Source organism: Manacus vitellinus, unplaced genomic scaffold (assembly GCF_001715985.3).
Source record: "Manacus vitellinus isolate BGI_N305 unplaced genomic scaffold, ASM171598v3 scaffold_25_pilon, whole genome shotgun sequence".
Taxonomy (NCBI): domain Eukaryota; kingdom Metazoa; phylum Chordata; class Aves; order Passeriformes; family Pipridae; genus Manacus; species Manacus vitellinus.
This window is the reverse complement of record NW_021939882.1, coordinates 9,793,070-9,818,081: the sequence shown is the minus strand read 5'-3', so window position 1 is coordinate 9,818,081 and position 25,012 is coordinate 9,793,070. Positions and strand designations below refer to the sequence as shown.

At 48.7% G+C, this 25,012-nt stretch overlaps 1 protein-coding gene across 1 annotated transcript in view; it reads left to right on the top strand.

The window, feature by feature from the left end:
• The window catches only part of NRG2 (neuregulin 2), a 176,223-nt gene that overhangs the window by 128,416 nt on the left and 22,795 nt on the right, over positions 1–25,012 (top strand). The window contains exons 3-5 of the mRNA XM_029960202.1: positions 2,153–2,271; positions 5,818–5,883; positions 16,886–17,006. Coding sequence (XP_029816062.1) covers positions 2,153–2,271; positions 5,818–5,883; positions 16,886–17,006 — 306 coding nt within the window. The remainder of the gene's footprint in view (positions 1–2,152; positions 2,272–5,817; positions 5,884–16,885; positions 17,007–25,012) is intronic.

Below are 25,012 nucleotides of genomic sequence, written 5' to 3'. Positions count from 1 at the left end.
TGGCCATCAATGCTTTCAACTCTGGCAGAGTCTCAGTGTGCTGGTGTGCCAGGGGGGTATTTTCTATGGACTGTGAGTTAGAGCCTTGCTCTTCCAAACTGCTTTCAGCACGTGCTGACTGCATCTCTTCCATGTGTAGCAGCAATAGCTGCAGCCTCTCCTGGGAGGGGGTGTAAAACAAATGATGTGTTCTGGCAAAAGAGGGTTGAGACAGATGGAAGAAAGTAATGGCTGGGCTGGGGACGGTCTTGGGGTTGCATGTTGTAGCACCAGGAGCCATCTCGCCCCTTTGATGAGCATTTCCACACCTGCTTCTGCCAAGGGAGTTGGGAACGTGGCCCTGAGCAGCTCAACAGAGCCCACAGCCCTCGTACATCCCGGGAAGGTGCAGGAACCCACTGCAGCAACAGGCACTGCACACCCTTAAGTGCTTTGCTGTCCCTTGGGTGCTGCTGACTCCCAAGGCAGCACAGCAGGGAGGGCCACAGTGCCCAGGGCTGTCACAGGTTGCTCTGAGAGAACATTCAGAGAAGGGAATGGTGCTGGGAGTCCAGGCAGCTTTGCAGCACCCTGAACCACCTGGCTTCTTTGGGCACCCGTGTTGGAATGTGGCGGCCCAAGTAACGGCACGAGTGGATCGGGGAGACCTGCAGCCAGAGGGATTCGAGAGGTCTTTGCACACTGTCAGCATTCATTTAGAAACTGCTCCACATGTGGCCCCAGCTCGTGCAGTTGAGCACTTGACCGCATCCTGTAAAACAGGGCAGCGCCTGAGCCCTGGCAGCTCTACCAAGTTGTCTCCAAGTGCTTTTAATTTACTAATATAACTAGTGAGATGTTCCTGCTGTGTCCTTGCGCCGTGCCTCCCAGGAGAACAGCTTGTTGGGGTGTTAAAAAGATGCCAGTGAGCTTCTGTGAAGGGCTTCCTATGGACGATGATGATTTGCACAGCCCAAAGAAAAGTCCTTCTCATATGACACATGTAGCATTGCAAGTATGTCCAAGGCTAATGATTATTTTCCACATAAAATGGAATTTTATTTGCCTTCAGCAACATAGGCCACTGGGACCTCTTTCTAAAGCTGGCAGTGCTTCCGAGTCTCTAAATGCAGTGACTGTATGACACAGACCTGAGGTAAAAGATTGGGGTAAAAGGCAGAAAGAGATGTTGTCATGAGAAGAGCAGGTAGGGTGGGTTTTGATAAGATGGCTAAAATGGAAGGAAATGTAGTAAAACACAGAGACTCATGGGAGTCCCACTGCGGTCTCATAAGTGGCATTTAGTGTGTGTTGAAGGCTCCTATAGATCTCTGCTAAACTAGGCAACAAAAGGTTTTGCCTGTTAGTCAGAGACATCCCAGGAATGAGTCATAGCCAGTGGGAAAGGCCTTCCCGCAGCGCCGCAGAGCTCTGCCGCAGAGCCGCTCCCTCTGCCACGAGCAGCAGCAGCACAGGCTCTTAGGTGACACCTAAAATCGTCACACACACCCTCTCCTGCTCTTTCGAGGCACTTCTGGCTGGTAAGATGAGTGTGTGCAGCTCAGCCCCACATATCTGTAGTCCACTGGAGTGGGTGTATTTGGGGCTGACAAAACACTTGCCCTATTTGTGGGCCTAGATGAAGCTACCAGCTCTGTCCAGGGCAAATCCTGGGGGTTGGATTTGCAGGCTGGAGAGGGATGAGCCCCCCTGGACCTCGTGGGTGTTTGTGTTGAGTGCATGGCACTGCTGGATGAGGCTGGTGAAGCACTGGAGTGCTCGGCATCCCTGCTGAGGAAGGTGCAGAACATGCATGTCCTCTCCACATCTCCATCTAGCAGGCAGATCCTGCTGTCCATCAGGAAAGTGGCTTCTCTCCAGTGTGGAAAGCTGGACTGGGCTGTTGGGACTCTTGGGCTCAACCCCTCACAAGCCTTTCTGTGTGAGTGCGGGCAGGTGTCAGACCAAACCATGCAACACACCGAGAGCGCTGGGTTCAGAGGGAGATGTTCACTCAGGAAATCCTGGGAAGGGGCTTTGTCCAAATCCTGTCCAGGCTTGTGAGGTCGGGCAGGGGTGACCCTCCAGGCAGCATCCCAGGGCCAGGAATGGTTGTCAGTTCATGAGGATGGTCAGCAACCGAGTAAGAAATGTCTGCTGTACTTTTCAACAGAAAGATTTCCAGACTGCAGTTCAACAAGGTGAAGCTGGAGGATGCTGGGGAGTACAGCTGCGAAGCCAAGAACGTTTTAGGGAAAGACACCGCAAAAGGCAGCCTGAATGTGAAAAGTGGTAAGTGAAGAAGCCAGCAAATGTCTCGAGCTGTCTGCCATTCCACAGAGAGCGGGAGGTTCTGCACATGGTCTGTCTTGTATTTTGTTTCATGCTTTCAGGATATCGAGTAAAACAATCTTTTGGGAGATAAGAAAAATGCAGCTTAGCATAAATGTTTATCTTTGTTATCTGTCACTGGCAATGTGGTTAATTTACATTTTAAATAAACTTACAGTCTATGTATTTTTTTTTAAAAGGGGTAAGGAGGAAAGAAAGCTGGTGGGCTTGATGTTTTCATTTTTTAAAGAATTTCTGAGAAGCAAAACTCACCAGAAGACAAGTAATTAGACCATAGCTTTGTGATGAGTGAAGTTGCTTCTGGTTTTCATCCTAGAATGTGTGCTCCATCTCTTAGAGCTCAGCGGATGGAGTCTGAGGTTAGGTGGTTTTATTATTATCTTGGTCATAATAATTATATTGCTTAACACTATGGTTTGGATGCTCCCTCCGGCTCAGAAAGTCCCTACAGTGGCTGCCAGAAGCTGTGAGGGCACAGCTAGGGAGGGGATGACTCTCTTTCCTAAGCTCTTCCTCCTGCCATTCACAACTGGCCACTCTGGCAGCCTTTGCTCTGGGCTCTGCAGCCTTTGCTGGGACTCAGTTTTTTGTGCTCTCAGTAGCATCAGCCCAGCGTGAGGGAAGGTAGCTTTCTCCTGCTGCTTTCTGGTGGTGTTTTCTCCATTAACCTCTGCCTCAGCGGTGTTTGCCATCCTGAACCTTTTGTTCTGTGAAGCTGCAGCACCACGAAGCCTCCCCTCGGTTATTCTGCCTGTACCATCCCAGTGCTTGCAGGGTCTGGAGGAAGGCCATCCATGCTCAGCCCTCCCTGCCTGAATGTCCCACGTCTGTGAAGTCAGACCTGCTGTTTTGCTGGGTTTATTTCTGATCGTGATAGGGAATGTGTCCCAAGAAAGCAGCTGGGGCAGTGCTCTCCCCATGCCTGGGCTGCCCCATCACCACATTAACAGGCAGCAACTCTCAGGGTTCCCTGAGGATTCCCTCAACAGGAAGACACGCTGTGTGGCAAGGACCACTCACAGCAGGGATGAGGACACACCTGAGTTGCCCAGAAATGTGTTGAGACCTGAAAAACAGCAGAAGACACACAAAGTTCTAGCCTCTACCTTTTCCTAGTGGGAGCTGCAGGCTGCAAGTTGCTGCAGATCCAGTGGATTCCGTGCCTGGATTAATCCATTGTCTCAGCTGCTGTGCCAATCTGCCCTTGGCTTGTTGCTCAGCTGCAGATCCAGTGGGTTTCTTGTCTGGATTGATCCATTTTCTCATCTGCCTTGCCAATCTGCCCTTGACTGGCTGCTCAGCTGCATGAACACCTTGCTCCTGTCTGCAACCCCTGCCAGCACAGCAGGGCCACTTGTAGCCCCGTGCAAAGGTAACCAAGATGACACTGGAGTCTTTTGCAGCCCTGCCACCCCACTCTGCACTCTCTTTTCCTCTTTCCTCTGGAGCTATCCAGAGTTTGAGCAGCCTTCATCTGTGCCCAGCATGGGCTGTGCTGGAGTTTTCCTCTTCCCTTAGTGCTGGGCTTTCTTGGGATCTCCACAGCTTTTGTCGTTTCTGCAAGCTCCCTTCTTCTGTGACACCTTTCAGTAGAAACTCATCAGGGCACCTGAATCCACACATGTGTGTTCTCCTGTCCCTTCTTCCCCAGGCTCCTTAGCACTGATCCTGTTGTGGCTGAGCCTCAGCACAGCGTTCTCTGTGCTAGAACTGTGAAGTTCTAGCAGTTCATAGCAATTAATCAGAGCTGGCCTCCCCTTGAGCCTTCCCCTTCTCCCCAGAAGGTCACTCCAGCTATTGCTGTCTCCATGTGTTCTGCTGCTTTATATCCTGCTCCTTTACAGCTGTTCTGTCCCTGGTGCATCAGCCTGTCCCGGGCAGGCTGGCTGGGACTGGTGCTCTGGGACCAGCTGCTGGAAGCACAATCTCTGACCTGACAGCAGTGGTTTGGGAGGTCCTGTGATGTTGCTGTGATACAGGAGGGTGAATCCAGGACTGGGAAAAAGTCCTGAGCTAACACCACATCTCGTGATACAGACACACAAGGTTTGAGGACATCTCTGGGTGCCCCTGTAGAGAGGTGGCATTGCAAGAGGTGGCCTGAGCTGTCGAGGCTTGAGATGAGTATCATGAGGTGTCCTCAGCCCCACATGCTGTTGCCTTCCAGGGATGCAGAGGCCAGGGATCTTCTGATCCTGCTGGTGTCCTGGCTGGCAGAGAAGGAGCTCAGACAGGGAACCCTCAGGCCGTGGAAGGGAGGTCTGAGGTTCAGCCTCTGCCACTGGAAGTCTCTCAGCCTGGCCAGGCAGGGTTGCCATTGCAAAGTGCTCTTTGCTCTGTTCCAGTACCACTTTACAGTTGATACCAGTTTCAGGAAAGCAGCTTTTCAACCATGCAGATCTGTTGCAGATCACCAAACCCACCACATCTTTAGAGAGACAGTGGCTGCAGTGCAGTGACTCCTTGGCACTTAGAAACTGTCCATCAGCCAAGCCCTCACCTCACCTCTCCTCTGCAATTCCAGTATTTCCACAGAACATCCAGATCAGAAATAAATGCTTTTGCATTGAGAAGCTTTGGGACAGTGTTAATTTCTGAGGAAATGCTTCTGGGCTCAAACAAAATATACTGTTCTTTGGTGCTATTTGCAGATTTTTATGACTTTGAGGTTGATTAGATGCTTTCTTAGAAAAATGTCCCCTTTCCCAGTTCTCTTTATTGAACAGTCTAATGTTTATATCACATGACCATGATGGCACAGGTGAGATGTGACTGTTTCAGACTCTTTTCTTCCACAGAAAATTTTTAGGCACCTCCGTTACTGCCCTCCCCCCACTCCCCTTTGCTCGAACACTGCAGGAAAAATCAAACTTGTACCAAAAAATCCTCTGTGCTTTTTAGCTGTTTGTGGTGCTCTCACCCCTGTCTCTGACAGGGTTCTGCACCCCCAGCCCAGGCTCCTGCCCATGGCCTTCATCTGCTTCATGTTCCTCATCCTCTTGTTCCAGTATTAGTTTGTGCTGCAGAGCTGCACTTACCTGTGGGATGGAGGCTCTTCAGAGGATCCCACCTTTTCTTAAACTCCTCACTTTTCCGGCTACCCTGTCCTGTGATCCCATCTTTGCACTCTCACGGCCATCAGGGCTGAGAAAACCTCCCACACTTTCACTTGTCCCCTGCCAGGTGAACCCTGAGCCATTTCTGCCTCTTTATTGTGACAGAGACCCTCAATGACACAAGACCCTTCAGGGTGAGGGGACAACATGTCCTGTGCCATCTCCCCCTCAGGGACACTCCTTGTCCTGCCTCTGTCACCCCGATCCCCACCTGGGCGTGCCCTAAACCAGCACTAACACCTTGGCAGCCCCCCAGCCTGTGCCCCCCAGCAGCACCTGCCCCTCTCCTCCTCCCCACAGTAGCTAAGCCCACTCTGCCCTGCTCAAAAGAGACATTTTGTTCACTACTTTCTTACCTTAATTTCCCCAGGAACAACGAAAGCACCACAAGTCTTACCAGCCTCAGAAACTAAAATAGTTGTTATGGAAGAAGAGTGTAAGTACCTCTCCCCCCCGCTCCCCCCATGCAGCTGCTTTCCCCTGATTTGTTTGTTATTATGAGACATTTTGCATAAATGCTTTATTGCCTCCTGGAACCTTCTTTAATCACTCCTTCTCTCTGATTTTTCCCGAAGCCACTGATCTTTCCCTAGATCTTTCAAAAAATCTGATTTATGTTGCTGGTGTCTATCTCAGAGAGGGAGAGGTTGATAACTATTGCAATGGCAGCTTGAAGAACGTGCTACTTCAAATTGCAACTGAATTTTAAGCATTCCCAGCTCTTTCAGTGCATGGAATTATTGATACTTGCAAGATGTGCTTGTTGCAGCCTTTGATTTAGCAGGGGTTTTTTTATTACTATTTATTTATTGCTTTGTTTTTGGGTTTGGGTTTTTTTTTTTTGAGGATAGGTGATAAAACTAAAGTAGGCTCTAGGAAGCACAAGAAAAGAGATGTGAGTCTTCTAAACATAAGTCATAAGAAAATCGCAGAAAATCCATCTGTGCCCTTCTCTCCCATTTTTTCTTGAGTCTCCAGAAAGCAAGAAGAGATTGCCCCAAACTTTTAATTTGATTCAATGTGGCTGAAATGCTTTTCACCATTCCCTCCTATTCAGTTGTCCCAAATGCAGTAGGAAATGGGCCCACAGCAATAAAAATCAGAGCACGGACAAGGTGTGGATCTGGGCTCCCAGTGCCTGGATGTTGGCTCAGGTCTTTCTGGTGGAGGGTGTTATGTCTGTGTCAGAGGGTGTCTTCCCAGTGGGAATTCCACCAGGATCCCATCTAAAGCCCCTGGGAAGTCAGGACCAGGAGGGTATTCTGAGATCTGTACTGTGTTTCCATCTCAGCTCCTGATGCCCAGAGCTGGCTGTGCCTCACCGTTGGCAATTCTGCTTTACAGATTTTATGGGGATGTTCCCTACTTGGAAAGCTCAGCCTTTTATGATTTTAAAGGAAATCTGATTGCAGCCACAGCAGGCACTGGCCAGGTATCCTTTAAAAGCTTTTCTGATTAGAAAACTGCACTTAAAATGTGCTCTCGTGTAGTGCTCAGCCTTGCACTGCACTGGAGACACCAAGCTGAGACACAGCATCATTAATGCCGTGATCCTTCCCCAGGATTTTTCCTTTGTTTTTGCCAGGAGAGATCCATGCTACTTCTTTGCATCGTATAAGATAAATGCTATTTTCTTAAAAGCCAAATCTCAGAAAGGAAACACAGAAATTGCTCCTTTTGGAAAACTTCTTTCCTCTGGGGGTCCATCATCCCTGGCTGCTTGGCTTTTGCTAATGATGGGAAGAGATGGCAAAGTCTCCAGAGTTAAGGTTGTAATTGACTTTTTCCTTCACATTCCTTTTTTGTGATCTCTCTCAATTGTTATCTAAAAAGCTCAGAGTCTCTCTGATTTTTATGGTGACTGATGATCTGTCATAGAACTGCATGTGTGTACAGCCTGTGGGGAGATAATGGGGAAAGCAGTGGGATATTATGTATTTTCCCCTTGGAGCACTGTCAACGCCTTTCTTACCACCTCAAAGTGTAGCTACTAGAAAATCCTGCCACATTCTGAGTGAGGCCAGACTTCCTCCTCCTGTTCTCCAGTGGCCACAGACCTCTGGACTCTGCTGCATCCTTGGCACAAGGCAGACAGCTCTCAAAGTGCAGCCCAGGTCTCCAAGGTGCTCTGTCTCCATTCTTGGGTAACTTTTTTCCCTGGAAGTGTATTTTTTGTCCATCTGCTCTGCATCTCTGCACCTTCCCATGACAGGAGGCTGCAGAGTGCAAGGAGGCAGATTGGTACCACTGGTCCTTGGAAACATCTGCATTGTCACGATGAACTGCAGGGGATCTCTTCCCCAGCTGCTGCTCCCCTTGCCTACACACTGGAGCAGGAGCTCTGGTTCCCTTTGGCAGGGACACTGTTTGGTGTGGGCCTCACAGGTCTCATGACAGTTTGGAGAAACCCGAGGATCTCATGGAGGTTCTGGTGTAGTGACAACCCTGATACCAGTCTGGATTTGGGACCATAGACAGCACATTGGGAGACCTGGGATCTGACAGTGCTGCATTTGAGAGCTGTCTGGGATCCACTCTGCCTTGCTGCCATGTCCAGTCCATGTGGATGTGACCCTATACCCAGGGTGAGTACTGGGACCTGCCAGACAGAGAGCTGGGTTTCCTGAAGCCCCCACTACCTGGTATGAGCATGGCATGAGGCATCACTCAGCTTCCTTCAGTGGTGTGTGGATCCCTTCAGATGAAGCAGAGACATTTAGAAGCTGTAGGAAGGTGGGCCATGGAGTGTGATGAGTCATAGGGGTGTAGTGTCCAGCTTTGATCCACATGGCCAGGCTGCCCTCTGAGGGCCAGATTCAGAAAGGAAACCTGCTATCTGGGCAAGTCTTTCCATGATGCTAAACATCCTCGTGACACAGGGACACGGTGACACAATCTGACACCTTCCCCTGAGTATTTTTGGTGGAGCATTGTCAGACTAGAGCAACCCTAGAGATACTTGAGCACTGAGGTTCAAGGAGCAGTATCTGCTACTCTTACCAAGAAGTCTCCCCATGGAGCCCAGTAAGCACAGGGTAGTTGCAGCAGCCCCATCCATGGTGGAAAAGTGTTAAGGAGGACACGTTGCCTTGTGTGTGTCACGGGCTAAGGTTGTGCAGTTGGGTGGTCACAGTGTCTCAGCTCACACGCAAGAACTTGCAGGGGTGTGGTAACTTGATCGTGTGCCCTGATGCAGAGAGAAAGGTCCTTTATGCTCATTTCAACATCCAGGGGACTCAAAAGGGTAACGAGATCCTGTCACTGGGCAGCTTGAAGCAGCTAAACGAGGTTCAGGAGTCCGTGGTGATAGACAAGTTTGGTAAACAGAATAGGAATCAGTGCCCACATTTGGAAGCATTCTGATGGAGGCGAAAGTGGAAGAAAGTTCAGAGCAACCTGTAGAGCATTCTGAGATGGAAGGTTTATGCAGGACAAGGACAGTAAAACGCTATCAGAGTTTCATTTTAAAAATTTAAGATCATTTTTGAAATCTCTGAAAAGAGCAGGTAATCCCCTCTGCTTGTTTTCTGCTGTTGAGTTCTCTAGTTTATTCCCTTGAATTCAACACAGAGGTGAAGTCTTGAGGGTAGGAAGAGAAGATAGGCTGGGTGGAGGAAGCATGGTTTGGATACTGCCAGGGTACCAGAGGATCTGCCAGTGGTTGGCAGATGCTCTAAACTAACATGTGGATCATTGCAGCTGCTCACCTGGACTCTGCTCATGCCCTAGGTTCACTGTCCAGCTGACCTGGTGAGTGGCCTCACTCTACCCTTGGCTGTGGGTGCTCAGCAACAAAGAGAGGTTTGGGATCACAGGAGGAGGTGGAAGAGGGAGAAAGAGCAGAAGAGGCAGTGCTGAGTTTTGCTGGGAACATGAGGGTTGGGGGATATTGTGATTTATCTGAATGAGAGTTGGGCTCTCTGGACTGAGTTTTGGAGCCTTTATTTCAGCTGCTGAGGATCACAAGCCCTCCCTGAACTCCCTGTAAAGATCCCTGTGGGAGGTGTAGGCGAAACAGTTCTTTCTCTAGCGAAGTCTAAATCTCCACACACCAGTTTGGGTCCACAGATTTCGTAGCTGTCATCTTGGCAATGTCATTGGACTAAGTCTGTAGACTGATTCCTTTAGATTCACTCAGGTTATCCGTCTCCAGTTTAATACCTTCCCCAATGCTTAGATGGCTGGGTGTTGGAAATGTTTGCCTCACTTTGTCTCTCCCAGGCGAGTCAGGCCTGCTGGACTTGCATGAAGGCTCAGTGATGTCTCTGCTGTGATGTGCTGTGTGAGTCACATCTAGTCCAATCAAAGCTTCAGCACACACACCGCAGTAACAAGTGCCACATATGGGTCAGCCAACTCCCCAAAACCTTGTCTCAAGTCCAGTCTGTCATGGCCTTTACTGAGTGACCATGTTAGTTGGCTGGTCAGTCTCTGGCCCCTCCAGTCTGAAGGCACTGTGCTCTCCAGAGCCAGCAGTGCTGCAAACATGATGCAAATGGTGCTCTTGGTTTGGAGTTGAAGGGTGTCCAGCCAGCCCAGAGCATGGGCAGAACAGACAGAAACCCAGCCATGTGGACAGACCAGTTTTCAATATTAGACTAAAAATAAGTCCTGGCGTGGTCTTTGCTCAGATAATTTAAACTCCAGGGCTGGAGGTGTGGTTGTAATTGAGCAGAACCTGCACACACAGAGACGTGGGACCTTGAGGTGAGTGTGGTGGAGATCTTGCTGTCAGCCTGCAGAGAGCTGTGAGGTGGCTCCTGCCAGATCCTGGTTGTTGCTTGTTTTGCTCACTGTGTATTTTTCAAGTAGCCACACAGCTACTGCTCAAGATGTGGCGTAAAAACAAGCTGTGACTCTGCAGGCAAAGAAGGGCAGGGTGAAGGCTGGGATGGGATCTGATGTCCCTGGAAGCACTGAGGCTGTGAGCCCACGTTCAGAGCAGCAGGCTGTGTACCAGGCTCTGTCTGGCTCCATCGTGTCATCCTGGCATGTTGCTTCACTTCTTGGGCTTCAGCTGCCCCGACTGCGAAGGATTCATGCTGGCATTGGCTCTGCAGAAGGATTTTTAGGTTGCTGAACAAATCCCCTCATTGAAGTATCATGTTGCTACTATTACAATTGATGATGGGCATTTGGGAAAAGAAAATGCATTCTGGGACCCCTGTGGCAGAGAAAAGCATAGGAAGGGCTCCTTCATAAAGCTGATGAGATCATTCTGGAGGAGCAACTAGAAGCTTTATAATAACATAGGACTTTGTCCCTGCAATAGCTACCTGACCTGTGGGAACAGGCAGTCCCTGGGCACTCAGAAACCTTTCAACTTGCTCCTCAGTGAAACTCCTGAACAGTGCAGATGGGAAAGGTGGGAAATGCTACCAGTGTTGTTTTGATCAGCAGCATCTGATGCTCCAAGATGAGTGTCCTGAAGCTGTTTGTATTTTGGGATGAACTCCTGACCTGCAGCTATTGGTCTTAATGATCCCCTCAGAAATTGGAAACATGATTCCAGCAAGAGCTATTTCAGTAAAACATGGGGGTAAATATTTGGTCATTTCCAAATGAATAAACGCACAGGAGCAGAATTTTTATGAGCTCCAGAGTCCCCAGTCTGCACAACCCCTTCTGATTTTTGGTACAGAAAGCAGCAGGTAACCTCCAGGCTCTGCTCAGGTTTATTAAGAGAGGAGGTGTCATTTCAGACTTACAGAAATTTACCACAGAGAGAATGGTCAGGATCAACAGCCCCTGCATGTACTAATCAGTGTAAATCATGGGTTTAGTGTGGCTCACACCAGGATTACAGTGCTACAACTAAGGAATAACTTGGCCAGACACCTTCTCATCCATGTCCTTCTGACAAGCAGTTGGGTGAACTCTGTTGAGGGGAACCTCAGCAATTCTGTGTTTTATCAGTAAGTACATGAGGCATATACAGAGCAAGCAATCTGTATACACTCCCCAACCAGCTGAGTTCATCTGTCTAACTGAATGTCTAAATATTGAGAGAATAAAGTGTCTGTACTCTATGAATCCACCAGCCAAAGTTATTTATAAAGAAGAAAAGGAGCAGCGGAATTATCGCTGTCTCCCTGCTCTGCTCGACAGTAGCTGTAGTTCGTGAAAAATTAACTATAATTTATAGTCCAAGCTGCATTAATTAACTCTTTGCAGGGGGACTATTTCACCAGACTTCTGAGAACAGGCTGGTGAGCTGCCTGTAAAGGTTAAATGACGTGGGTGGCAGGAATTGTGTAAGAATCCCTGCACAATCATTAATGGCCTTTCTGCGTAGATGGGTTGTGTGAAGGGAAGTCCACCTGGCACAGCCCCTGCCCCTGGCTCTCCTCTCTGCTGCCCTGCCACTGATGTTAGTCCTGAATAACTGGGGCGTGTGGTGGAAAACAGACACTCTGAATGACTCCAGTGCTCTGAATCTCTCATGTGTTTGTGCTGCACTGTCCTCACTGACTGGGGCAGCAACAATAAAACGTGGTTGCAGATTGTTTGCAAACACATCCATCTAGAGGCCGCCCTCTTTCCCCTGTCCTCACCTCCTTACTCCCCTCTTTCCCCTGTCCTCACCTCCTTACTCCTCTCTTTCCCCTGTCCTCACCTCCTTACTCCCCTCTTTCCCCTGTCCTCACCTCCACACTCCCTTCTGCTTTGTTCCCCATCCCAGGACTGATTCCAGCTGGAGATCTGACCTGCTGATGGTTGAGCTGCTCCAGCCCTTCTTTCACCCTGCAGAAGCTTTCTGGCCAGTCTGTGTGTCTCAGGGGCACATTGCTTATTCCCACTGGTCAAAAAGAAATGTCACCACTTCCTTTCCATAGCTTTCCTCATGCACAGCTTCCTGTTTCCTGCTTTTAATTTGTTTAAGAACCAAGGGAAGCCATTGGTGCATGATTCCTGTTACTGCACAACCCCCTCATCATGTCCCACCTCCTTCATGAGTCCCATTCCACCCAGTTTGCAGCTACCACCCTAAACTGTTCCCTTGCTTATTCAGATCTCCATTTATCCCAGCAATTTTACAACTTTCAAGTCATTTGGGATAGATGGAGTTGTGTTGTAACCTGAATGAAGGACTTATTCTGCCACACCATGCAGAAGGGGGTAAAATCTGCCTGGTACTATGTGAGCTAAGGTGGAATAGGTTTGTAAAGTAGTTTCTGGACCACCAGGCACTCCTGCCCCGTGTTTGGCACAGAGGTGAATGTACCTGCATGGCTGCAAATAAACTGTGTGAGGTTCACTTGGCCAACATCAGTCATCAAACTACAGGTGACTCAGGATCAGGTGGATGGTTGTCAAGCTATTTCCAGGGCCCCAGACTGACAGGGGAATACAGATAAACATGAAGTAGCCTGTGAATCTGGGAATTATCCCACTAGTGTGATGGAAACCCACTGAAATCTCCGTTGGTCTCATGCTTCAGGGTGCTGGTCTATGATCTGCAGCCACGTGGTGTCACAGAGGGCCACATTTCAAGTTAATAGTTTTCAGTTAATAGTTTCTAAGTGAGACATTTTGCTTCCCTCTGTCCCCCCACCAGAGCTTCTCTCTGAATTGGCAGGTCTCTCCATCCTTGCTCCCAAAATAGTTGCCCTCATGAACGTGCAGTCCCAGCTGCAGCAACATCCCAGAGCAATCAGGCACCTTGGAAGGCTCCAGACTCTGTGTTACCACACAACAGTGAGATTCAAGGGCTATAACACATAGAGATCTGTATTCAGTACATCAAACCTCAACATGAACATCAGGAATTCCTATGAGTGGAATAAATTTCCCATAAATATCGTGTATGCAGTATGGGCTCACCACTTCCAAGGGGAAAAACTGAATCAGAGATGAGCCAAAAAAGATATTCAGCTGGATCAACCTCTGTCTAAGAAGCTACTAAAGAAATTATTGCTTTCCAGCTAGGAAAGGAGATGCTGCCTGTGCCTGCAAGGCACCTGTAAGGCCACAGGTAGCACAGGGGAAACAAGGGGGAATGATGACTATATTTTTTCTGATACGAGAGCCAGAAAAGGGCAGGTTAAAAGGATTAAGTGGAGCTGTGCCTTTGCACACTGTCCATAACACTGGAGCTCTTGTCACAAACATTGTGGGTGCTACAAGATTAGGTTTGTTCAAACAGCAACTAGAGAAATCCAGCAAAAACCACTGAATGTAATGACACTGTGGATGATTTAGGTTGTCTCCGAGCTGCTCATCTTAGATGGCCAGAAGAAAATTATTATTGCATGCTCATGTTGATCTTCTTCCTCAAACATCATCCCCTGGCCACTGTCAGGGACTAGGCAGGGCTTTGGTTTGACCAGTACTGCTCAATTGACAGACTAAAATGGACTCATTTCATGATGCTTCTCAGCAGGGAACTGGGCTTGCTGCCTCTCTTTGTGGCCTTTGCTACATCTCTGCTGCTGACAAATGCACCACAGTAATATGAGTCTGTGATTCAGTTCAAAACACTTTGTGCTTCTTTGGGATAAAAGGCAGAACAGGGTTTTTTTGCAGAAAACAGAGATTAAAGGATAATGACATTAGCAAGATGCTTCTAGGAGAAGTGATCAACCATGTATTTTCCAGACAGGCACAGCTCTACTGAGAGCTCTCCTCCTGGAAGAGGAAAAGGAGCCTCATTCGTGCCAGGCTCCTTTTAATTTGTTTAAAAGGAACAAAATTTAGAAGGGACAAAACTGTTTCTATGGCATGAAGATCCCATGCAATCTCTAGCTGGTATCACAACGTCACACAACATCTTCCCATCCACCTCTCTTGGGGGATTGGGTACCTTGTTACCTGATGTATTTTCTATGAGGAGGTTTCTGGACTCTGTTTTTAGTTCTCCCTCTCTGCTCCTCCCTTGCTGTGGGAAGCCTTGCCCCAGAATCCTTTCCTGTAGGATTTATGATGCAAGACTTTGCCAGACGGATCATTTTGCTTTCTACCAAGTGGCATATTTGATGGTTGCAGGGGTGATGGCTCCCTGCAGGCTGTGCTTGTTCTTCATCCATGTGCTTTTCAATTTGCACCAGTGCTTTGGTTCATGGAGTTTCAGTGCTCCCTGATCTGATGGCACACTTGCAGTTTATCAGAGACCCACAGCTCTGCTTTCCCCAGCAGAAATGTGCTACTATCTCATAAAGGTATGAATTATACACCCTCATCTGTATAATGAATCTGCATTCCCCAAATAAATTATGCAGACTCATAATGGCTTTGGCTTCTAGTTACCATTAATCTTAACTGGAAGGGAGAGCTGAATTTCCTACAGAAGTTTGGGAGTTTTCATATTTGAGGGTTTTTTTGCAAGCCCTTCACTGGAGGCTTGCTCATGTCACCCTCTGCAGACACTGCAGTGTGTGCACACTCTGCCCACATTTGGCTCCCAGCTGGCTGGCAGGACGTGCCCTCGGAGGGAGCAGCTCTCTGCTGTCCCAGGGCTCTGAGCACTTTGGGTCTTTGCTGAAGCATTTGCCATGTCTGCTGTGCAGAGCACTTTGGGACAGCTCGCTGTGCCCTGGGTGACTGTGAAAATACAGAGCCAGAGGCGATGGTTATTCAAGGCCAGGCGTGGAAACAGCTCTGCTCCGTGCACAGCCCCGCTGCTGCCAGACACTGGGAGGCATTGGTTTCCCTGTGGGAATGGAAGACAATGGAGTGGGACAATGCAGTGAGCTTGGCTCTGCCTTGAGCTGAGCACAGGTAACAGCGTGGGCTGCTCCAGCTGGGCACAGCCCAGGGAGAAACTCTGCATTTGGAGAAGCACAGACCCCAGGTGGGCAGAGAGTCCTAAAAGCAGGAGAGCCAGAACCAGCTTGTCTGGTTGCTCAGGTGCCAAGCATGACCCACATGTGAGAGGCTTCACAGGGTGCTGGGAGCCCTCCTTTACCTGGGAGAGCCTGGATGTGCCCAGCAGGTGCTGGGCTGGAGCCAGAGCATGGGAATGCACCCCTTGGCTCTGGTGGTGTGGGGATGCAGCCTCTGAGCCTCTGCAAAGGAGGGATGAGCACAGGGGCTGCCTGAGGAGTGGGGAGCAGCCCCAGCTCCCTCCAGGGCAGGCTGTGTCTCGCTCTGCTGCTCCTCCTGTGGTTCTGAGTAGCTCCTGCCTGGGGCTCTGGTTCAAGCCTTCTTCCTCAAATCCTGTGTCAATGAGGAGTTCTGTCTCAGGAATGGGTCTGAAGTCACTGACCTCCCCATAAGGTTCATTTATGCTTTGGAAAACAGGATGGAAGAGAGTATCTCCTCAGAAACCTTGACTGCAGCATAAAAGGTGCTGGAAAGTAGGTGGTAGCCACACTGCTGGAGGTGTAACTGTGTTAGGGTCTGGGCAAGGTGGGTAGTCCAGGAAAGGGGACTGTCTTTAATGATGTTAAGTATTCAGTCGTAAAAAACCAATGCTTTTGAGTGCCCAGCCCTTCTCTGAGTTATGTGAAGATGGGTCTGCATTTCCCAAAGCTGCTCAGGTTTTTGCCTTCTTAGAAGCCTCTGTCTTACCTGTGGAGAATCTGTTTTGGGCTGTAAGTTTGTCTGAGTCATTCAGAGACAGGAATTACAGAGAAATTCTGCAGACTACCTTCAGGGTTTTGGGTTTTTGTTTTTGTTTTTGTTTTTTTTTTTTTTTGTAGCTCACATGTCTGGAAAGCTTTTCTCCAGAAAGAAATTTTAGATTTGGAAAAAGCACCTGTGTCCCAGGAAACTTGAGTCACGCTGGCTGCCTCTCTCTTAGCATGAACTGGGGCTGACTGACTTCTCCTGCTGAACTTCTGCTGGGTTTTTCCCAGCAAGACTTCTCCTGCTGGACCTCTGTCGTTGAGGCAGGACAGGGAAACACTCAGAAAATGGGAGGGAGAGATGGAGTTGATCTTGCTTGTGTTAGACCTGCTCCTGGGACAAGGATGGCACTTGCTTCTGGCTCTGAAAACTTACTCCCTCCCAATGATACGAAGCAGTGCAATGTCCTCTTCACTATCTCAGTATCTTCAGTATCATGATGTGCTCAGGCCTCAGCAGCAGGTCACCACGAGTCTGTGACTCTCCAGCACATCTTTCTCTTGACCTGCTGCCTGCCTGATGTCCCAGGGTTCTGAGCACAAGGGGAGGGCAAGCAGAGGTGGGAAAGGGGCACTCTTCCCTGCAGCTTGCCAATAAGATGACCTTGCCCTGACATGCTGGCCGCTCAGAGGAAGATGTGCCTTCAACTCCTCACTCATTTGGCCACTTTTTCTGGAAAAGGAAAGGTCAGGTTGCAGCCCCAGGACCTGGAGAGGTGAAGGTGGGTCTGAAGGCACAGGCCGAGGTTTGTCGCTCTGGGGTTTTTACTTTGGCAAACAAACTAGCTGAAAACCATCTGAGGAAGCAGAATTGCCCAACAAAGGAAATAACAATATATCCTTTTTTGTGTGTGTTTTTGTTTTCCCCTGCAGTAACCACAACTCTCTCCTCCTGGTCCGGGCACGCCAGAAAATGCAACGAAACAACCAAGTCCTATTGTGTCAATGGTGGGGTGTGCTACTACATCGAGGGGATTAATCAGCTGTCGTGCAAGTAAGTGAGTGGAGTTCTTGTGTCAATATGGAAACTACTTGGCTGGGGGAGAGGAGACCTTTGTGCGACTGCCAGAGGAGCGGGAGCTCTGAAATCCTCCTGGCAATTGCAGCTTGAGCTGTGCAGGTTCAGAAGGGGACACAAGAGGGGCAGGGGTGGGGGGGGTGAGGATTTGTATTTTCCTTTTTTCGTGTGTGTCTCACTGTTGACTTTTCCTGGATTTTCTTCCTCTAAGGATATGTTTGTCCTGGCTGTTTCTTTTCCCCTCTTTTCCCTTTCTCCTCTGCAGCTTCAGGGAAAGTTGGGTCCCCTCTCCTCCGTGACTGGAGGTGGTCCCTGTCCTTTACCTCTCCTATCTCTGTCTCCTGGGCCCAGGTTTAGCACACAGCTCTTCACCCCTCTGTGCTGCTTTGTGGCCACTGCAAGTTGTTTATTTCTCCCCTTTAAACCTGCAATAAAAAAACAGAGACACACATTATGTTATCCTTAAAATGAAATTTCTTGAGGAGGTTGAAGTGGGGCTGCATAGTCTGAGGGATGTGGAATGGGATGTGAGACTTTTTCCCCTCTGGTTCACAGCCAGAAAGCCCAAAAGCATCTCACCCCTCACCCCCCCCCAAGCCTAATAGTGACTGAATAACTAGTGCAGTCTGGTTGCCAGTGCTGGGCATGTAGGTACCCAGAGCACACCTGTACCTGCCCCTGGGCTCCTGCAGAGTGAGCATGAGGTGGTGCCCTGGATGTGCATTCACTGAACAGATGGAGCCAGCTTCTGAGCTCTCCTGGTGACCCAGGCATCCCTGTGCCCAGCTTGGAGAATCCCAGAGCTGACAGTTTTCTCCCTGTGTGGCCCAGAGACCTCTGCATGGAGACACACAGCCAAAGGTGTGTGACAATCTGTGGATGTCAGCCCAGCACCACTGCCACTGAGTGATGTGATGCTCAGCACACACCTCAGCTCCTCAGGCCTTGAAGGACACAGATGAACAGAACCATCATCCTGGAAGGCTCGTGGGCTGGATCACAATGAGCACAACTGTTCCCTCCTCATTCTCCTCCAGTGCAGGGCCAGCTGTGGTGGAAGGACAGGGGATGAACAGCATCTTCCAGTTCTCCCAGACTTGCCCCTTTAGTCATTTAAAGAGCTGGGTAGGGCAGAAACCAGAAGCTGTGGTCCTCCACATCTCCTGTGTGTGTGAGGGGAGAGCAGCCCTTGGACACCACAGCCCTGATCTTCAGGGAAGTTGTCTCTGCCATTAACTTCTTGTGCCACTGTAGGCTCATCTTGCCCATGTTCCCCACAGGAAACATGGGGAAAGCCCCATATGATGAAATAAAGTCACAGCCACTATTCTGGTGTAGCTGTAGCCCCAGGAAGCCCCAGCAATTCCAGTCATTCCATTCTGGGAAGGGCTTGAAGCCTGGAGGAGTGTGTGAATCAATAGCTTTATCTGCAAGCAATGTAGTCATTCCAAAAGCATGAATTTCAAGGCTATTTCTTTTGGGAAGAACTTGAATCCAGATCAAGACTTTTCAGATAGGATCAATTTCTAACTGCAATAAGTTACCCAAACTCCTGCCATATGTAAAAATCAGTTTTTCCTAACAAAGGATAGATGTGGGAGTCATCAAGTGCCTTCAGCAGGCAACTCCAGCCTCATGAACAACAGCCTGCCTTCCAACCAGGCTGCTCTGACAGCTGATGAACAGAGGGAAAGCTCAGTGATGGATTCCATTAAGATTTTATGTGCCACACAAAACAGACCTAATTATTTCATATCATTTGAAAGCCTGGATTCCTTGCTTTGGTAAAATGACTTCCTTTTCTGATGAGCTCCAAGATACCACTTGCTAAAAGCAGATGGCCATTGAACAGATGTGTATAGAAGGGCAGGAAAGAGTTACCCAAATGGAGGTGCTGTGAAGATCTGCACTGTCACTGCTCATCTGCCAGAAAAGATGACTCCGTGTTCACAGGAACCCAGGGGACCCAAGTGCCTTCTACATGGCACAGTCATTCCTCATCTTACTGCTTGAGAATGTTCATTCTCCTTGGGTGTTTTTATCATTGAATCAGAGACTGAAGATAAGAAATCCTGGCTTTTGAAGTGGTGTAACTTTAGAGTTTCTGGATTCCAGAGGGCGACAGTTACTGGGGAATGCAGAAGCCTTTGAACTGAACATAGTGTTTCCCATAAAATGGCTCTCCCAGTGACATGGATGATTCTTGGGGAAGGCTGCTGATGGATAAACAGGCTTCACCTCTGTCTGCCTGCAACCTGGCAAAGTGCTGACAATGTTCCACGGCTTCCTCGTTGCACCAAGACAGAAGACCTGCTGCTGTGGTTTGTGAAAGATGCCATGATGCAGCCTTGGAGGAGAAAGGAGAGGAGGCAAAGATGCAGGTTTGACCTGCATTTCTGATCTCTGTAACACTGACCTTGGTCCTCCAGCCTCCCTGTGCCTCTGAGACAAGAGCATGGAGGAGATTGGTAGGTCCCTCTGCTCACAACTTCTTCAAAGACCTTAGAGCAGCTTCAGCCAGGAACAACCTGTGTGTCCATGTGCTGTTTCCACTTTACTCTTCTGATTAGAGTCAGCAGGGACTTGGGGGGTCTTCTGGCCCCTCTGTGCCAGCTTGCAGCCCTCCTTCACCAGGTGCTAAGGGGATTCTAGCTCCCCAGCACCAACCTTTCCAATGCCAACCATCAGAAGTTTAGTGTCCTTTTTTGTTACCTGCCACCATCCTTCCTGGAGTGGATTCCATTGTTTGCAGCTGTCCAGAAGCGCAGAATATGCTTCCTGTAGATGTCCCCTCTGGCAGTCTGGAGCAAAAAGAACAGCTGAGTTCTCAAATAATTTCTTCTCCTGAAGTGGTTCATGCTTGATTTGTTGCAGATATCGACTAAATTGGCAGCTGGCCTTTTATTATTATTTTATAACAGGCTTCCCAGAAACGTGTTCCTCCTGGTCTTTTAAATTCTCAGGAAAAAAGTATTTGCTTGTAATCCCACCTCCTCCCTCCCTTTTCAATGCACTTCAGCTAGACCTTGGACAATGGTCTTCCTTTTTTTCACCAAGGAAGAACCCAGAAAGGATTTGGAGCTGCTCCAGAAATTGTGTCTTTTTTGGATTGTGTTCTTGCATAATTTTGTCCTTGATTTGAAGTAAGTTCTGCACATGGTGGTGTCAAAGGAAACCTGAACATAAAACAATCTGTGCTGTTATCCTGACTCTGCAAACAGACCACTTGGAAGCTGGATAGGAGAAGTGGGATCTGCCTCAGATATTCTACAAATTTTCTGCATAAACCTGAGAAATGACTGAACCACACACATACAGAACTGACTCCTCAGCCCCTGTAAATTAACAAGCTCCAGGCTCTCGACAGGAAGAATTTCTTGACCCTTTTCCAGACCATTTTGCTCAGAGAGGCCTTATGAGCTGGACTGGTTTCTCACCGGAACTGTAGGGAAGAGGAGAGTCTGAGTAGAGCAAATTCCAGTGCCTGCAGAAGGGATGCACACAAGCAAGTCTCAGTGCCTTGAGCTGGTCTGGGACACAGGGCAGTGGTGACTGGTTTGTTGTGTCCAGTTGAACACAGGTTTGGGATGACTGGCAGCTGCTGGTCTTGGGTCTGCTCCCTCCTGGAGCCCACTGGGTTCTTGGTACAACCCAGAGTAGCTTGAGGCTGCTCTAATCTTTTATTGCTGGTTCCATGGCCACAGGGCTGTGCTGGTGTGTGTATCACAACAGAAATGCTCTTCTTCCCAGTTAGGTCTTGGCACACATTAGGTACAGTTGGGGTCTTCCCAGCCAAACAAAGAAAGCCAAGTCTCATCATTCCACTTAAATGCTCTTCGTGACTCCTGTGTGTGATCAGAGGTGACTGGAACCCTGAGCCAGGATCTTGCATGGGATCAGCAGACTTAAACAATGCTACAGGGCAACACCCCCTTATAATTTTGGACCAGGAGTCAAGCTGAAGGATTTACAAATGCTGAGAGATAAACAGGCTTTCTGGGTTTGAGGTGACAGCACTGCATTACGTGAGGGAGTGAGGTCAGAGCACCTCAGGCGAAAAGTGTAAGTCAAAGAGAGAACAAAACCCAAAACAAAGCAAAAGAGAAAAGATCAGTTCATTTCTAAGCTAGTTGATGTATCCCAGTCACCAGTTTTAAAAATCACACGTTCACCTCCTCCATGTATACTGCTGCCTGCAGATTTTCCCAGGAAAGGGAAAGGTCATTCAGGAGGGTTAGCTATGCTGGCAGCTTTGGCATGTTTTTCCCAGAGCTCCATCCAAGGGGGTGAACATCAGGCAGATCTCCTATGGCCATGGCTCAACTCTCCTGCAGTGCCCAGAGCTGTGCCACCCCTCCCTGTGGCACTTGGTGCTCATTGCACAACCACAGGGATGTCACTTTGCCATGGATATACGAGCACTTCTGTGGGGAGGTGTTGCAACGCCCTTGGAAATGCAGAGCCCTCAGTGTTGAGCTAGGGGTGAAAATCTCCACATCCTGTTCCAAATCCCCTGAACCAGCCAGGACTCGTTCCTTGCGTTTTTCGTGCTGTTTATCTTGGGTGACGACATCAGGTGCCTTTTCAGGTTCAAGTGGCCCGTCTGTGCATCCTGCTCACTGTGTCCTGTTTAATGCACATGTAGCTGTATCAGACCCTCGAGCCCCATCAGAGTGTGGAAGCTGATCCTGCAACTCCAGGGCTCGGTGAAGACAACGGCGCAGAGCCCACGGCGCTGTTGCCCTCACCAAGCCCAGCAGTGGATGTCCCTGAGGTTTGGACTCCACTGCACAGCAAACATGCCTTGATTAGCTGCTCTGGATACGGCCTCTGCATTTATTCTGGTTGCTTTCTTTTCTTCCCATCAGTGGTTTTGTGGAGTCCAGCCTTTTGGGGCTCTCCAGAGCCTGATCATCTGGGACTGGTCAGGGGACAATGACAGAACTGTCTTCTTTTTCAGCCCTTTGCACAAAAAAGCAACATGCTTGAAACATTTTTTTTTTTCCATTTGCTTACATCAGTGCATTGTGTCCTTCTGCTACAGCTTCTCCTTATCCCATTATTTTGAAGCACCTGCTCATTCACATTCTTCTGTAACATGGATTGCTTTATGAGACCTGCCAAATTTGGCATATTATTATTAGGATCTAGGGAAGCAAAGGAAATGTACCGACCCTTGCAATATTTAGATCAACAGCTGGGCAGTAAAAGTTTTACTTCCATCAGAAACCTTATGATAATGATGTTATCAATTAATAGCAGCAAATAATAATTAACAATCATTATTGCTCTGCCCTGATAAAGGGCAAAATGTCAAAGTTTCTCAATTTTCTGAAATAAGTGCTCTGCAAACAATACAGAAATGGCTCCTTCAAACCATTTTGGTTTGTACTTTTTGAGATGCTTTATCTGGCTAATCATCTTACTGCATTTTTGTTACCATGGAAATATTTCACTGCAATTCACCCTGAACCCAAGAGCAAAACTTTGTGGATGTTTTTGAGGTCTCAAGGTCAAAGTTGAAAGAATCGGACATTTTCCAGCAACAACAGAAAACAGAATCTGGACAGAAAAATCCCTGACCACTTTTACAAATGGCATTTGCAAGTAAGTCTGAGATGTGGCAATCAGGAGCAGAGGGATGGAGTTAAACCAGGGCAGTTTTAGGGTTCTTGACTCTGGCTGGAGAAGGGACAAGGTGCTGTCTGCAAGAAGTTGGTGCAGCCTTTTCTTTCCCCAGGACTGTTCCTGCAGACACACCCTTGTCCTTTTCCCTTGGCCTTTGAGGAGAGACCCATTGGGCCTCTCTGACAGCAGTGAGGGGACAAGAAACTCCAAAGGTTATATTTGCAGGAATGGTCCACCATGTGTGTAGTCCCTGCAAGAGCTTTCCAAAGAAGGAGGGACTCTGTTTTTCTGGGAGAGCCAGACAAAATCTCTTGGCCTGGGATCAAATGTGCAGGAAGAAGGATGCCATGATCAAAGACCATCTCATGGCTCTCAACTTTGGTGAGCCTTGACTTTAGTGTATCCCTCACTGAAGGAGAGCTGCCCAGAAGCCCTTACCACTGGCAGCAGGTTCTGCATGCAGAATTCATTGCTCTTCCTGTCTGGACTGGCAGACTCTGTGCCATGCACGCTGGAAATTTCTTTCCTAGAAGTCACATCTGGAGCTACAGTGATAAATAACAAATCATCTTCACCAGCCTAGAAGTACAAGGCAGCTAAAAAGAAAGTAACCAAAAACACTGCATGGTCTCAAAGGTCTCCTGGTCACTGTTTCTGCCTGCAGCCTTCCTTATGAGGAGCCAGAACCCAGGTCCACCAGAGCAGCATTTGTGCCTCAACACTTTGCACACTAGTTTGGAAGGTGCCAGAAGGTGCTCCTGTCCATGAGGGCTTTTTTTCTGTCACTTTTCCCGGTGCTGATTCACTAGTAACTAAAGATGAAAAGCCTGAGCTGTCCTAGACACAGAGAAGACAGTTATCTCCTGCCTTCTGTCTAGAAAGCTCTTCTCCCCACCCACGCTCTGCTGCCTGCAGAGATCTGAAGATGGGCTATATGGTAGCTGTCATGGCATCAAAGCTTCTTTGACACCTTTCTGTTTTGCTTTTTCATGTGTCACCAATTTCTTTCTCCGGGTTTTTATTTCCTTCCGCCCGTTTTCACTGTTATTTTCAGTCTTTCCTTAAGGACACACAGCCTTGGTCGCGCTGGATTTCCAGCCTTGGCTCACCTCTTGCAGACGAGCAAGTTTTTAGCACCTGAGACAGTTTTAGCTTGTTTCAGACAAAGCACCCCTTTTTGGGGTGGGTGGGAGGTTTGCTTCATTCAGCAGCAGCCCTGAGGACCTTCAGTGTGCTCACAACACACGTGAAATCTCAGATCCCAGGAAAATGGGAAGCACGTTGCAAGATAAACTGGGTTCCTTTGAAGACTGTGAATAAGTTCCTGACTCTGTCAGTGGTGATGAGTAAACTTCAAAAAGGATTGGGAAGACACCTTCTATTTTGGATGCCTTCATCAAACCCCAGTGCAGTCTCTTGAAGGTTTCTCCAAAGTCCTGCTTCCCTAGGGATGTCCTTGTGAGTATGTGCCACCCAAGCTGCCTCAGGTTTGTGCTCTTTGATTGCCAGTGGGGCATCTTCTTCACTTCCCAGCACCAGCTTCCTCTGCTTCATCACAGGGAAAGTCAAGAGGCCTCATGTCTGATGGTCACTCCTTGGGCTGGGCTTTCCTTGGCAGCTGAAATGACATTGCTGGTTGTGTCTCTCCTTCCTGTGCTCCAAGATGAATGTCCAAGAATAAGAAAACAGAGGGAATTTTTCAAAGATATTTGCCTGACCAGGTAGTCAAATTTCCAGTTTCAGAAGTGACTTGGGTACTGAGAAGCTGAAGTGTCTGGCTGGGGAGCTCAGTGCTGTCCAATGCAGAGCCATGCCCTCGAGGTCACCCAGCACACTCCCACATGGACATGTCCCAAAAAACAAATGCTGTCTAACACAAAAACCAGATTTAGTCATGGGCAGTGAAGGTGCACCGGGGTTTTTTTGCACAGTGCAGGCCCCTCAAAACTGCAGTGAAATCCAGCAAGAAATCAAGTGTCAAAGCCAGGTCGGCCATTTGGGGCTTTCCAAAGCTTGCTTCTGTGAGAGGGATAGCAGGTGAAATATTCCGTGGACCTGGAAAACCCCGCCTTGAAGAACTGGGAAATGGTTCTTTAGGAAAGGACAGGTTTGAAGCTGTGGAGGTGTTGAAGTCCAGAAGGACAATAGATGGAGAGATTATGCAGCCTTTAACTGGCTATGTCTTCTCCTTGGATCATGCAGGATTCAGAGGTGCATCTTTACACCTTGCCCTGCCTCATGCTCAGCCATCTGGTGCCTCCTCAAGCCCATTCCAGACCTCAGCTGGGTCTCACCTCTCCCATTTGGGAGTGTGTATCCCTGCAGGCCTGACTGGTGGGCTGGTGTACCCCTGG